This window comes from Carettochelys insculpta, chromosome 4 (assembly GCF_033958435.1).
Source record: "Carettochelys insculpta isolate YL-2023 chromosome 4, ASM3395843v1, whole genome shotgun sequence".
NCBI classification, from domain to species: Eukaryota; Metazoa; Chordata; order Testudines; family Carettochelyidae; genus Carettochelys; species Carettochelys insculpta.
Window position 1 is genome coordinate 83,663,224 of NC_134140.1, and position 15,599 is coordinate 83,678,822.

At 39.8% G+C, this 15,599-nt stretch overlaps 1 protein-coding gene across 8 annotated transcripts in view; it reads left to right on the top strand.

Moving 5' to 3' along the window:
• The window catches only part of LRBA (LPS responsive beige-like anchor protein), a 657,226-nt gene that overhangs the window by 314,432 nt on the left and 327,195 nt on the right, over positions 1 to 15,599 (top strand). For all 8 annotated transcript variants that reach the window (XM_074993191.1, XM_074993193.1, XM_074993194.1 and 5 more), the window contains exon 38: positions 11,301 to 11,425. In XM_074993191.1, the coding sequence (XP_074849292.1) occupies positions 11,301 to 11,425 (125 nt within the window). The remainder of the gene's footprint in view (positions 1 to 11,300; positions 11,426 to 15,599) is intronic.

Here is a 15,599-nt window from a genome sequence, read left to right on the forward strand (position 1 = left end):
CAGCCACCTCTTTCTCTAGACATCTTGGTGGTTCCTGGAGATAAGCCTCCAAGCGTGGGTATGAATGAGCCCATCAATTCTTCACTGACCTTGTTGAGAAGAAGGTTTGCATAATAGTTCAAAATTTCTGTATGAAGTCTTCTAAGAGAGCCTCCCAAGAAGTCTTTGTTGCCTATGTGGAAAGTGCATTATGTTTCTTTCTGAACTCTCTTGGAGAGTTGGGCTCCAAACCTGGGACTTTTGACAAAGGGTCATTTGATAAATTTACCCCTTCTACTAAATAAGGTGCTGGCTATACAAGAAAGGAAAGCTTGTCTACATGACTCTATTGGTAAGGTTTACCCTAGTGTAGAAAGCAAAATATTCTGCTTTTTTAATGCTGAAGAGTTTGGATAATTCTGGAGTTTGCGCTAAATGAAGTCACTAAAGATAAGTGAGCGTTTTTTTTTGTTGTACTGAATCTGTACTTCAGTGTTTGTTTGGTTTTTTTTTGTCATGGTCCTGTCCTGTAAGGTTAGATGTAATGTATAAGTTTCAGTGCCAGTACTTGAACAAAGTATCCTACACAGAATGCATGGCTAATCTTTTTCAGTCCCATTGTTTGTTTGTTTTTTGCTAGAGCCCTCCCTTAGTGTTTTTATTCACACTGTTTGTACCAGAAAATAAAATCCAGTATGTGAAGACCTATTCTAAACTTGAGGAACATCAACAATTTTGTCAAATTTATAACATTTCAAGATGGTTACATTATCAGTAATCCCAGAAGTGGAACACAGAGAGCTGTTCTTGGCCCTTGACTTTCATGATGCATACTTCCATATCACTCTGTGCCCTTCTTAAAGGAGATTCCTCAGGTTCATTATGGGTTTTGGCCATTACCAATACAAGGTTCCGCCCTTTGGTCTTTCTGCAGCTCCAGGAGTGTTTTCTGAAGTCCTCACAATGGTGGCAGCATTCAAACTCAACTCAAACAAGTCATATTTCCTTACCTAGATGATTGCCTCCTTAATGCACCATCCACAGTCAAAACTATAATTAAAACAGTAGACCTTTTATCGAATCTTGTTTTCTGGGTAAACATACAAAAATTAACACTGATGCCAGTACAGCATCTGGAATTTGTTGGGGCCCAACTGGGTGCTTGGCAAGACAGAAGCTCCCTCTCACATAACAGATTTTTGGCAATTGTCATTGTTGTCTCCACCATGAGAACCAGCCTACAGATTTGTGCCAGGACATGCTCACAGCTACTTGGCTATTTTGCAGTAGCTGCATTTGAGGTAAAACATGCTTCATTACACGTGCGCAGTCACCAGACACGACTACAGACAGCATACATACCAACTGCTTTTATTGGTATCACTCAAGATCAAGGACTCGTTAAACTGATGGCTGCAAGCTAAAAATGTCTGCATACGTGTCCCCTTTCTCCAACCCACATCATTCTTGATACTGATGGTCAGCACCTCGCTAACACAGACCCAGACTGTGCACAGCAGGAGCATCCAGGGACCATCCTTGTATGTCAACCTTTTAGGACTACATACAGAACATAACACATGCCACCACTTCCTACAATTGGTGAGAAAAAGGACCATAAGAGTAATGACAGCATTGCATGCAAATTCTACTTTAAGAGGGAGGGAAGTCACAGTTCCTATTCTCTGAAGGATTAAAATTGTGGAAGTGGTGTATCCACCACAACATTAACATCTAGGTCTCATACTTATTAGAATGCCAAAACATCTCTGATTCACTGAGCTGGAGATCCTCAGAAGACCACAAGTGGAGGTTAGGCACAAGCCCTGCAGCATGTATTCCTGAATATAGATTTATTTGCCAAAAATGCCAGATGTTCACAATTCTGTTCAAGAGCATTTCTGGGTCACTGGTTTCTGTGGGACACCCTCCTCATGTGATTCACCCTTTCCTTGCTATGCTTTCCTCTGTTGTTCAAAGTGCTCCTCAGGATAAAGTAGAATAAGACACAGTCATTCTCTTAGTCCCAAAATGGAAATTACAGATTTGGTATCCTTATCTCACGTATGACAACTTATCTGTCACTAAACCTACATTTAACTCCACACCACCTCTTGCAGAATACAGGTGAAGGCTTCCATCTCACTCTAGAACTTCTCCATCTGAAGGCATGATTCCTTTGTGTCTAGAATTCAAAGATGACCTGTTCAGAAGAGGTAAATGAGATTCTGTTAAATTGCAGATGAGAGAGAACTTGCCATGCACATGAAAAATAAGAGATTCTCAACAGGGTGTGACACCAAACTCTCCCTACAATGAGTACTCTCTTACCATTCTAGATTAAATTCTAGAACTTAAAGGAAAGGACTGCCCACATTCCAGAAGCTCCTGTTGAGTACATCTGGTTGCCATGACTTCATTCCACGTCAACATAGGCGGTCATTCCGTATTTACCCACATGGTAGCAAAACAATTACGTAAGGGCATTATAAACCTGTACCTTCAGATATGAGACCCCAATGCCAGCTTGGGATTTCACCTTCTTCTTTTGTGCTGTATGACAGCCCCCCACTCCACCCCGTCATTTGAGACCATGGCAATATGTTCCTACATATACTTGTCCATGAAAACTGCATTTCTTGTCACCATTACATCTGCCTAACAGATAGGACAAATAGATGCTTTTATGGCACGTTTTCTGTATGCGGTCTTTCACAAAGACAAGGTCACATTATGACCACACCTCGCATTCTTACCAAGTTTCCATCCTATCTACCTTCCCCACTCCTTCCTCAAGCCACACTAAACACCTTGGATAATGGACAAGCATTAGCCTTTTGCCTTGACTGAACTGAACTTTCAGACATTCATATGCTCAGTACCCTTTTTGTTTATTTAAAAAAAAAGTGTCACTACTCAGCTGCCTCCCTGCTCCCTTCTCTCTGCCAGTCCCATGGCTGGGGCATCTGAGGAGCGAGTACTCATTACTGGCAAGTACTGGCACAAAAAATGCATTTTGCTACTATTGGTACACACAGCAATCCCCACCTAGAACTTGAACGTCTTCTATTTGCTCACTGTCCACCCTGATTGCCTTTCTAAACAGCATGCAGATTACTGACCTTTGCAAAGTGGCCAACAGGGCCACTTGTAGCTAACATGGCCATCACCTCATGATGCAACATCCGATTCCTTACTACATTGCACTGTTCAGTCAACCTAGGTAGATGTCACTTGAAGCCCCAGCCTTCAGGGGCGCTGTTCTTCAGTTTCCTGCAGTGGGAAACTCATAAGGGTACTAATCAGGAAGAGAGAATGTTACTAACCTCTGCAGTAACTGAAGTTCCTTGAGATGTAGGTTCCTTTGGGTGCTCATTACGCACTGTCCTACCCTCTGCTTTGGAGTTCAAATGTAGACTCTGTGGTAGAGAAGGAATTGAGCCCAGATGTCACTCATGGCATAAGACTGGGAGCAGGGACTGCTACTCAAGATCTATGATCCCAGGTGAAAGGGGCTCTATTACACTGACTGTGGAGCTCTCATAGGCAGACACGTCTCAAACAACCTCACTGCACGGTGTGTGCAATCTTTGCCTCTATTGTGCTACACCTGGTTTGAAATACATGCTGACCTAGATATAGTCAAAAGCTCTTCTTCCCCATTCCTCTGTTCTCTCCTTCATTTGTGGGATTACATTCTTTCCTCTCAACATGAATGCTTTTCCTACTCCACAGCTGTAGTCAAAGACCCCTCCCTATGTTTGCAGTGGTATTGGAAAAGCATCAACTATACCAGGGATAATGAAGCAAGGACAGGTTCTCCAGCAGTAGCATAATGCACTCATGTCACTTGAATTCTATATAATTCCTTCGGGTGTGAGAGTTTCATGGTAACTCCCAGATCTGCTTCCAGTTTTGAAACACTGCAACAAAACCGCTAGCCTAGTTAATGTATTTTGTTTCATTTGTAGCTATTTCATGTAACCAGGGAGAGCAAATAGGTTTTCTCATATTCTTGTTCTTGAGATGATAGTCCATTGAAAATTGAGCTTGAACAACATTTCCTACAACTCCCAGGAGTTATAGGAAATGAACACTCCTTTTTAATGTTTCTGGTGATCATATGTTCATGATCTTATGTTGTATTTTATGTTGTTTGCTGTACATTTCATTTAATCAATATATAACTGCACTTGTCTATTCAAGAATGGGAAAGACCTCTTAAGGAGGAGAACACTAAGCAGACAACTATCTTGGCTCTTTGGCTGTGTCTACACTACAAGATAAATTCGATTTTTAATAAACTCAGTTACTTAACCTTGGTATTATGAATTCAAAATAAGTGTCTACAAGGCTTCTTGAAACTTGACCCACCTTTTTTCCATATTGAGTCTCCATGTCCCCATTGCCTTTTACAAGTTTGTCAGCATGAGCAGTGCATTGTGGGTACCTATCCCATAGTGCCTTAGTTCTGGTTGCTTGAGGGTGTTTCATGTTTGAATCCCAGAATTCCAAGCATTGTCCCAGAATTCACAGCATCAGGAACTGCGCAAAAAATGAACTGGAGATCGTGCCATTTCCTGCTGCAGCATTCCAGTGCAAGCATGGATTCCCAAATGCTCCAACTCATAATGCATGTTGTTTCGGTAACTACACTGGCTGTCGCATAATTTTCCTTCAATTAAAAAGCTCAGTGGCAGTTGGGTATCTTGGTGGTGGTGGTGCCGCCGCTGCTGATGTTTTGAAAGAGCAAATCTCCTAACTGCAGTCTGAAAACTCTCAGCTGCTGCCTGCCATGAAGGCGTTGCTGACAGTGGAGTGGTGATTTTGGACTCATGAGACCAGCACACACTGGTGGGACCACATCGTTTGGAGTCCTGGGATGACCAGCAGTGTGTGCAGAAGTTTTGCACGTGCAAGTCCACTTTGTGATGTGCTGGCACCCACCCTGAAGCGCAGCAACACAAAAATGAGGCCAGCTTTAATGGCTCACAGGCGAGTGGCAGTCACACTGGAAGTTTGCAATGCTTGATAGTTACTGTTCAGTGGCAAATCAGTTCAGGGTGGGCAGATCTACAGTTAGGGTCTGTGGTGATGGAGGTGGTCCGTGCAATCTGTCGGAATCTCCTCAGGAAGACTGTGACCCTGGAAGATGTACAGGCTATAGTAGATGGCTTTGCTGGCAAGGTGTTTCCGAACTGTTGGGGCAATAGATGGCATGCACATTCTCATCATTATGCTAATAAATCATACCATGCCTTAATGAATGAATGCTCTTACTTGGTGGGAGGGGGTTAAGTTGCAGTAAGTAGAATGGGTGTGGTGGGCAGCTGTGCCTTCACCCTCACCCCGCTACCCGCACAGTTCCCTCAGCTGTGCATCTGCTGTGGACTAGTGAGTATCAGTGGGTAGCTGTGCCTTCAGCCCTCCCCCAACCACCCGGTTCCATGAGCCGCGCATCTGCTGTGGACCAGAGAGTATCAGTGAACAGCTGTGCCTTCAGCCCTCCCCAGTCACCCAGTTTGATTTGCATTTCCCCCTATTCCTGCACAGTAGTCCTGTACTGTAATCATGAGCACTCAGGGTAGTGATTGCCTAGCACTTCTCAGGCTCACAAGAGAGCCCCAGCTTGGACTCACCAGGAGATTCTGGATTTTACTGCCATTTGAGGAGAGCAATAGGTGGCAAAGAGACTTCAGTTGGAGAAGAGAAATGCAGCAATCTATGAGCAGATGTTGCATAAGATGACCACCCGAGGTTACTCCCAGGACTCTATGCAATGCCAGGTACAGGTGAAAACTCTGGCAGGCCTATCAAAAAATAAAGGAAGCCAACCAGCAATCAGAGGCAGCTCCACAGACCTGCCGCTATTATCAACAGCTGCACATGCTTATGGGGAGCGACCCCACCATGTAGCCCAGACTGATTTATGACACTTGTGGAGGTCCTGGTATGGAGTTCAGGGTGAGCCTGGAGGAGCTGGATGGCCTGGAGGAAGAGGGCGATAGCGAGGAGGAAGGTGGCAAACGGCAGGGGACAGGGGAAGTTGAGCCAAACAGCCCAGATCTCTTCACCATAGACCTGGAACCAGTCACCTCCATGGTAGACCCCTCAACACCAGGCCCCAAGGCCTCTGGAGCAAGCAGTTTGGGTGAGTGTTTACTTTGTGTGATACAAGCAGGTCAGGGGTAGGTATAGCTATAGGGTTGTGCATAGGTACAGGTTTACTAGCTATGGTTCTGTGCCCCTCAGAACAGCATGTTAATGTTTCTTGGGATGGAGCCCTTCTTTTTGAAGATCTCAAAGGCCTCATCCAGACACTCATATTTTTTTCCACAAGGTTCTTGGGCAGGCCTGACTTGTTGCGGCTTCCACAGTAGCACACCTTGACATGCCAAGCAACCAGATAGCGATCTGGTGTCATGGAGCCGCACAGCATTTTAACAAATTTTCCAGGCTGTGTTAACACTGCAGGAGTAGCTGTTCTTTTTCCATATCTGTTAGATTTAGGAGGACGACATCTTCTTCGGCAACCTGCAGGAACACAGGAATTTGCATCTGGGTTTATTTTTGTTTGTTTGTTTGTTTGTTTAACATGCTTCTTGCCCCTTTACATTTGCTTGTAGCAGCCAGCGGGCGCTCCGTTCCTCACCCCACAATGTGATTTGCAGCTCAGCAGGGCTTCGCCCTCACAATGTCCCTTTCCCCCAGTGCTGCTTTTCATTTTTCAGGACACCCCCACGACAGGTAGCTACAGAGCTCTGTCGGGCTTTTCCCCTTCCATGTTCCTTTCCCCCAGCATCTCTCCATTCTTCAGGACTCCCTGATGCCATGTGGCTGCCATACTCTGCAGGGTGTTTCCTCTCCCATGCCCCTCTCCAAGCAGCATTTGTTTTCAGTTTTCAGGGATCTCCTGTGCCCTGCGGGGGATCCCTCTGCTGGGCTTTTCTCCTCCCATATCCCTTTACGTTGAGCCTTTATTCAGATTATTTTTTTCTCTACTGTTATTGTACATCGAACCCTCTCCCCGCCCATGCAGCCATCCACATGGCTGTAATCCCTACTGATATGCTGCAATGCGATGGGCAAAGGAATTTTTTCATTATGGGCACCCTTTATATTTACAGGACTGGGCTGCTGAATTCCAATTCAAATTCAGCCAAACCTTTGTGGGCTTACTTTGACCTTCTTGCACACCTGGGCTACGTCTACACGTGAAGCCTACATCGAAGTAGCGTATTTCAATGTAGCAACATCGAAATAGGCTATTTCGATGAATAACGTCTACACGTCCTCCAGGGCTGGCAATGTCGATGTTCAACTTCGACGTTGCGCAGCACCATATCGAAATAGGCGCTGCGAGGGAACGTCTACACGCCAAAGTAGCACACATCGAAATAAGGGTGCCAGGAACAGCTGCAGACAGGGTCACAGGGCGGACTCAACAGCAAGCCGCTCCCTTAAAGGGCCCCTCGCAGACACAGTTGCACTAAACAACACAAGATCCACAGAGCCGACAACTGGTTGCAGACCCTGTGCCTGCAGCATGGATCCCCAGCTGCAGCAGCAGCAGCCAGAAGCCCTGGGCTAAGGGCTGCTGCCCACGGTGACCATAGAGCCCCGCAGGGGCTGGAGAGAGAGCGTCTCTCAACCCCTCAGTTGATGGCCGCCATGGCAGACCCCGCTATTTCGAAGTTGCGGGACGCGCAATGACTACACGGTCCCTACTTCGACGTTGAACATCGAAGTAGGGCGCTATCCCCATCTCCTGATGAGGATAGCGACTTCGACGTCTCGCCACCTAACGTTAAAGTTAACTTCGAAATAGCGCCCGACGCGTGTAGCCGTGACGGGCGCTATTTCGAAGTTAGTGCCGCTGCTTCGAAGTAGCATGCACGTGTAGACACGGCTCTGGAGAGCAGCACACATACTTGGAGGATCACCACATAGCTTTGTGGGATACATATGGGACATTTGAATTAAGGACATGGCACTACCACACTAGCCTTGATTCAAGATTTTAAGTTTGAATTTGATGCTATACCCATCCCATAATATCGATATTGTGTGATCGGTATTACGGCTCAATAAATCCAGATAATAGTATTAGCGGTGAAGATAGTCACATTTTAATAGTGAGCTAGTACCTTGAAATTCAACTTTATCTCGTAGGGTAGATACAGTCTTAGTAATTCTTGAAAAAGAAAAAGAAATACTTCTTGAAGAAAATGTTTAATTTTCAGTAGTTTTCTACACTCATTTAGTACTGTTACTGAGGAACCACTAATTATTCTGCATCATGTTAGTAGGGTCTCTAACCAATCTGTGTAACTCATGTAACTGCCAATTCTTATGCTTTCTTATCTATGAGAAGTGGAAAGTCATGCATATGTATTTTGCTAACTTAGGACTCCTGTCCATATAGCAACCTCTGTACAGCTGGGCCAGAAAGTTTTTTAGTTAGATATTGAATTTTCAGACGTCATGATCAATTTTCCAACAATCTGAGATCTTAGCAGTTAATTTTATGAAGAATGATTCCTTCAGCAGTCTAATATTGTCACTCAGATTCTGGAGAGGTGATACTCTTATCTGTCTCTCCCTGCCTGCGCTCTCAACGCTAACACGAGAGTAAGAAGTTCAAGTGGTGAATTATTGCTTCAGTTTGGGTTTTCAACAAATTTCGATAGCTATTTGATTAATTCCATAACTGTTCCATTATTAAATGTGGCATAAATTGATATTAGTGTGTATTAATGACCATGGGTTCCCCTAATTTAGAATAGGCTCACAATTAAATATTATTTGAAGGCCTGTTGCGATGCACCTGCTTAGTGGATTAGTTTCTGTGTAAAAAGTGTGTAGGCTTCTTCTTCCCATACTTTCGGTTGCCTTGAGTGTAAGTCCCAAAATAAACAAACCCAGTAGTTGATTTGCTGCGGTTTGTGAGTAACTGCCATGTATAAGGGACGTGATGCCTTATACAAATTTCTTATACTTAATAAGATTAGAGTCTAAACATATATTGAATTATGTTCCAGAATAACATGTTGGGCCTGAGCCCACTGTTACATCTAATTTTTCTAGATATTTTAGTATGGTTGCTGAACATGTCATATATTTTAATTGTTATCAAGAAGAACAGAATCACTTAATTCCATCAAAAGTATAAAAAGATGAATGACAAATTAATAATTTACCAAATTTGCATAATACTGTGGCACAGAGCATCAGAAGGATTGATGGCAGAAGAGGTTAACAAATTTTAGCAGCTTCCATTAGCTTTTCATTGTCATATGTTTGTGGTGCTGACTGAAATAAGCTTTGTTGGAGATCTCAGTCTAGGGAACTAATTACTTGTGCCGATTGCCATACTGATGAATAGACCCTCATTGTATCATTCCCCTGAAGACGAGGAGCAGTCTGTGATTCACGACTGCATCCTGGCTGATATTTGATAATAATTTTAACAGATAAATGTAGGTAGGCAGAATGATGAAGTGCCTATCCATGCTCTACGACTATCAAAGGCATACACATAGCCAGCTGTGTTCTGCCTTTTTTTATACTAATGGAGAATTTTAAGATATTAATCGAGCTTTGAGTAAATGAAGCTCTTGTCATGTTTTTAACAATTCTCGCCTGTATTTTCATTATTCTGAACTCATTTGATTTTATAATCAAATAGTCTTGACATGATTGAAATGTGTTGTGATGTAGCTATAGATAGGAAAAATAGGACTTTTGAAAAAATACTTATATATTAGTGTATTTTTGAGAAATGGAAAAGTTGAAGATACATGTTCTTTTTGTTAAATAATAGAGTTAGGAATAATAAATAATTCCATGAAATTAAATATGGAATATACCTCATTTTTTTATATTTGAAGATTTTGATTATGTTACAGGGTATGATTGTACAATGGATTGTGGAACTTTGATTAGTTTTGTTGGAAAGCTGGATTTGCCTTTAAATAGAAACTGTGTTTCCTGTGTTCTGATGCACTTTTCAAAACTAAGGACATATAGATGCATTGTATTTTTAGGATTTTGATCTGTAAATTAGTCCAGTCTATCAGTTTGTTACTTTGACGGGTACACAGTTTTTTTTATTAGCCCATGAAAGAAAAGTAAGAGTTTACATCGTAATTTTTCGGTTTCTTTCCATCAGAAGTTATGTTAATAAACAAAACAAAATTAGTGTTCTGTAATTAAGCATGCAGTGTTTCTGCCTGAAGACCTTTAATGAATGTGCTATGCATTAACATCTTTTCTGTACCTGAAATAGGTGATTTTGTACCTGAAATAGGTGTATTTGTAATTGGTGCTTCTATGGTAAAAATATTTTTACACTGGTTCTCATTCATATTCATCTAACAGGATAGTAACTGGCATTTATATATGACCATATTAAAAAGATCTATGTATATTTCAAGTGTACAATGGAAAATAATGAATTTGATATAGCTTCTTCTAGACGGAAATTTTAAAAGTATTCCTTCAATATAGTAATTATTCCACATCATAACATGTAGTTTTTAATTAAATGTAAAAATACAACAGCATAAAACAGAAATCCAATCTGATTTGCTTGAAAATAGATTGCTATTTCACTCTCCTGGAATGGTTTATTTAAAAACAGTAAATGGAAAAGAAATGCATTTTCTTGTGTTGTTCTAAGCCTCAGGGGCTAAATGTAATGAATATTTTAAGAGATTATTTTAATTAAATTCCTGCACATCTAAACAGAGTAATATTTTATTATCACATACATAACCATGTAACTGAGGTATTCATTAAAGTTAACACTTTCTGGACCAAGAATTCATGGTATGATTTACTGACCTTGTGTGAAAAGGCACAAATTAGGAAGAAAAATGAAGGGGGACAGACTTTGATTAATATAGGTAATGCTATACCATATTTATAATAGCCTTTTCCCTATTCTGGTTTATAAATGCAGTCACTGAGAAAGGTGCCCTGCTGAGGCTGAAATGAGGCTGAAATCGGAGCACATGCCACTAGAGTGTGGGGAAACTGATCACACTGTCAGCAATTCATTTCAAAATGATGTATTTAGTGCTCATTTCACCTTCCAAGAAAAAAGGAAAAGGAGTTCCTTAGACTGGAAGGTGATATTGTTATTTTCAAGGACATACGTAAGTAAAAGATCGCAGAAAGCGGGGGGGTATTAAAAAAAAAAAAAGAATGAAAAGGAAAGAAAAAGGGCAAAGCAAACAAGGAGCGCTTTATGCAGAAATTCAGTGCTACCATGCTGTTTGATAATTGCTAACATATGTGGCTCCTCTGTTTCATTGTAGTCGTCCTCGTGAGTTCTGGCGCCTTGACTACTGGGAAGATGACTTGCGGCGCCGGCGACGATTTGTGCGTAACCCCTTTGGATCGACACATCCAGAAGCGACACTAAAAGCTGCTGTAGAGCATGGTCAGTGTAAAAACTGTTTCTTGCCAATAGTAACAGGTACAGCACATGGTAATGAAGACTAGTTCTTCATTCCTGTAAGACATAGTTCCACATTCAGAAGGCTTCTCACTTAATTGCAAACAAGTTTAACACAGATAAATTGACCACTATTCATCATAAACAATTTTACTATCTGTTAGACCTCTTCTTAAGTATGTCTTAATGGAACCTCTGTGTGTGCAAATGTGTTATACATGATGTTTGTATATGCAATTCTCATTATTTTGAAACAGATATGGATGTAATTTTTGCCACTACTCCCTGAATATTTTTGGAAGTAATTACTTGGTGTTCTTTTTTCTTTTAGCAAATTGAATAGTAAATATTTCTCTGAAAAATTCAACCATTTGTTTCAGTTAGCTGTAGTGTAAAAGGGAAAGCAGTTACAAAGCATTACAGATTATCAGAAATCCTGCTATAGTTCTATTTCCTACATTTTAGCACGAGAATCCAGCGAGAAAGAGTTGTTAACAAATGCCCGAGTGCAAGGCTGAGTCCAAGCAGTGATTGCTAGGATGTAATATGGGAATGAGATGGGGAATAGCATTTCAGCATTTTTATTTATTTATATTTGAATTTCTGTATTGGGGAAAGATCTATATATGTCTCAGTTTCCATTATAACATGTATCTCTGAAATTTTAAGTGTTTTGGAAGCCCATGTAAACTAAAGGAAGAAATAAGCAGGGCATTGATTGTTCCTTTGGGTTTAAAATTTATTTAGTTTGATCAGGTACTTATATTTACCGTTTTATGACGTTGAGAGCTAATTGAGATACATTAGGTGGAAAAAAATTTCCATTTAAAATTAATTGGCTATCATTAAAGCTGAATATGCTAAACCACAAAATGTTTGTTTTCATGAGCCATATTTCTTTTAAAATATTTAGCAACATTGTTCTTTTTGTTTTCTAAAATATGAATTTGTTGCTTCTCTCTTTCTCAATTAACACCAATTTAAAATCATTAAGACTATTGTGTGGCTCCAGAAGAGCATCATAATCTTAAAGATTGGCCTCAGCCAAGCATCTTAACCTCTTGCACTCAACCTTAAAGAGCCATTTCTGGAGGAAAATGTCTACAATATGTCAGCAGATGTAGTGCCAAATGTGACATCAGTCCCTTAAAATAAATGACCATACAGAGAATAGTCAATAAAGTGATCTAAAAACAATAATGGTCCCAGAGCTCTCCATCTTTTACTATAGGAGAAGTAGAAACAAGATGTAGAATTAATTAGGCCACTTCTGCTTTGGGGCTTGTTTTTTAATTTTGTGGTATTTTTCTACACTAAGAGTTTCAAGGGCCCAAGATTTTTTCTTAAGCTAATGATCCTTACATTAGAAAGAACTGCCTCCTTTAAAACCATGTGCAGGTTCAATAAAACAGATTCTCTTACCATTCTGAATTCATATTCGGATCATATATATACACACACACACATACACATCTATATTTAATTGCTAATGCTTTGAAGCAGATCTTTATTTAGAGGTTTTTTCCCCTGTGTAATTAAACACAGACCAATGCAATCCTACCAATTGGAGAGATGAATAACATTTTTCCATAACCAAACTCCATTTTTATGTCTGTTTTTGCTGTCTGATTCACATAGGAGAGAGACTCTTTTCAATATAAGTCTGAGTAACACTTTTTGATAATACATAAAGGTTAAAGAAAATAGAGCTGATTAAAGTTTCCATCTGCTATTTCTTTTTTTTTAAATATTTTTTAAAAAAATTAGCAAACCTGTGTTTTATTTTTGGGGTTATTAATTTTGTGTTTTAATGCCATAATTAATATTTCATAAATTAACATAAATCTAGCCACCTGTGATTTCTGAAGGCTTATGTACTCATATACAACGATATAAAAACTTCATATTGATGAGAAGCACGGTATTTAGTAGTTGTAATACTTCACTGATAAGTGGATGACAAAAAGCAGTAATTACTTACAATTTTATTTGCAGTATGTATAAACAAGAAGTTAGAAAGGAAAACCTTCCATGAGAGAAATGCCCTATAAGTCAACTTAGTAATATATTTAGGTAGAAGGAGGCTAACTAATCATAAGTGTGAACACAGACTTCTGAAGTAATGAAAGAAAACAGCATTATACACGCACAAAAACATCTTATGCAGATAATTCTATCCCTGGGAGATTCTGATGATGACCCTTTCTAGCTATGCTTTCATGAGGTAGGATTATGCCAGAATTCTCAATGGAATTGTTCTCCTGTTCCATGGTTTCTCATTAATAATGTATCATGAATTATTCTATATCAATTAAATATGTACTTCTCTAAACCAAATAAGCTTTTGATATAATGAATAAGGCCCTGCCCTCCACCCAGTAGTGGAGCCTACTCTAGCATAAAATTTATGGGATTTGCTAAAAGATAGGACAGTTAAGAGAAATGTTTAAGTATAAAAAATGAAAAAAAATTAAACATTTTTAAAAGCATTTTATTTTTCAACTAAAGTACCAATATTAAGGTAGGTGGTATCTACTTTTGTTTGGATTACAGTAGTTCAAAGTATAGTCCTTGCCTCAGAGAACTCTCAGTGAAAGAGTGCTAATGCTGTGAAGTGGCAAAATAGATTCGGAAAGAATCAGACATTCTACAGTAAACGTACGAAGAACAGCAGCAACAAAAATCAGTCCTGTTGCAACCTAGCTATATGTTTTCATAGCAAGAACCCATCTTTTCCATGGATTGATTAGATTTGAAAGAGAGCCTCTGGTGTAGAGGTGGCAGAGTAAATACCTAAAGACTAATGTTCTCTGTTCAGGCAATCAATACCAGCCCCATGACTGTACTTCTGGCTACCTTCTAGTTAAAAACAAATTTTTAATTCTGACAATTTAATTGCCCTTCCCAAGTTCACATTAACTTGCTTGGGAAAAAAGGCTTCAGGTAATTTTTCAAAGGAAGAGGAGGAAAGAACCTCCAAAATGGTTATTTATAAAAGTCAGTCTTCAAATGTGTGTCCGCACATGGGAAGTGGGAAAAGAGGATTATCTTGTTTTTTTTCCCCTTTAGAAATTAAACCGCAAGTACTTTAAAATAATTGGGATAAAAACTGAATTTGCTTTATGGAAATTGGCAACATCCAGCAAAATTGAACTTTTTAAATTAATTTACTTCAAAAAAGATCATCTATGAAAGGAGGCTGACAAAATCTAGTTGATGGAAAATACTTTTTATGAAATTTGTGCAAATGTGTCAGTAAAAAACCACCCCTGCTTGAATTAAAATAGAGGATGGCAGTACTGTCAACTTACTCTGGCGCAATCTTCAGTGTTTATCACACCATTATTGTGAAATTCAGTAGAAAGTGAAACCAAAGCTGACTAGCCAATTTTTATTTTTCTGAGCTCAATCAAAAAATGTAAAAATAAAATTGTACGGAAGAGCACTGTATTTTCAGTATTTCCTTTTCATGAAGTAGTGTTGGTAGCAAAAGAAGGGGAGATTAGTTTTTAAATTATTTTTCTAAAATGAAATTATTTTAAATGGGTAGTACCATACTAGCTTTTTAAAAGTTTCCTTTATTTTTTCACTTTGTCAGAAATCAATAACTTGCCATAAAGTTGTCAGTTTTATAATGCTTTCTCGTGGTTTATCAAACTGATTTTTAAATTAAGTAGCTGCTAACCTTAAACCATGAATATAAATGAGTGATAAACAAGAATTATCCTCCCCCATTACAAAAATCCTAAGCCTAGTTTTATGGAAACTTGATAAGTGGCTAGCAACACAGGATAAGTCAAGATTTTAGGCTCCTGCCTTGAAATCAATAGGCATTCCCAGCATAATTAAAAAATATGCCTCCACACACCTCTTTGCAAGATCAGGAATATGGGAGAGGAGGAAAGAATATGTGTTTTAAATAATGGAATAATTACTGTGCTAGATAAGTATTATGCCACTGCTCAGTAGCTTGGTGCACAAAATGTATAAGCTATACCTGTTGGGGCATGTCTACACTGCAAAGAGAAACCTGTGGCTGACCAGATGACTCGGGCACTGCAGTGTAGACTTCTGGGCTCTGGTTATAAGTTGGAGAAGTGTTATCATTCTGAAAAGTCGTAAACGTATGGACACTAAACTGCAGACTGAAGCCTACGGC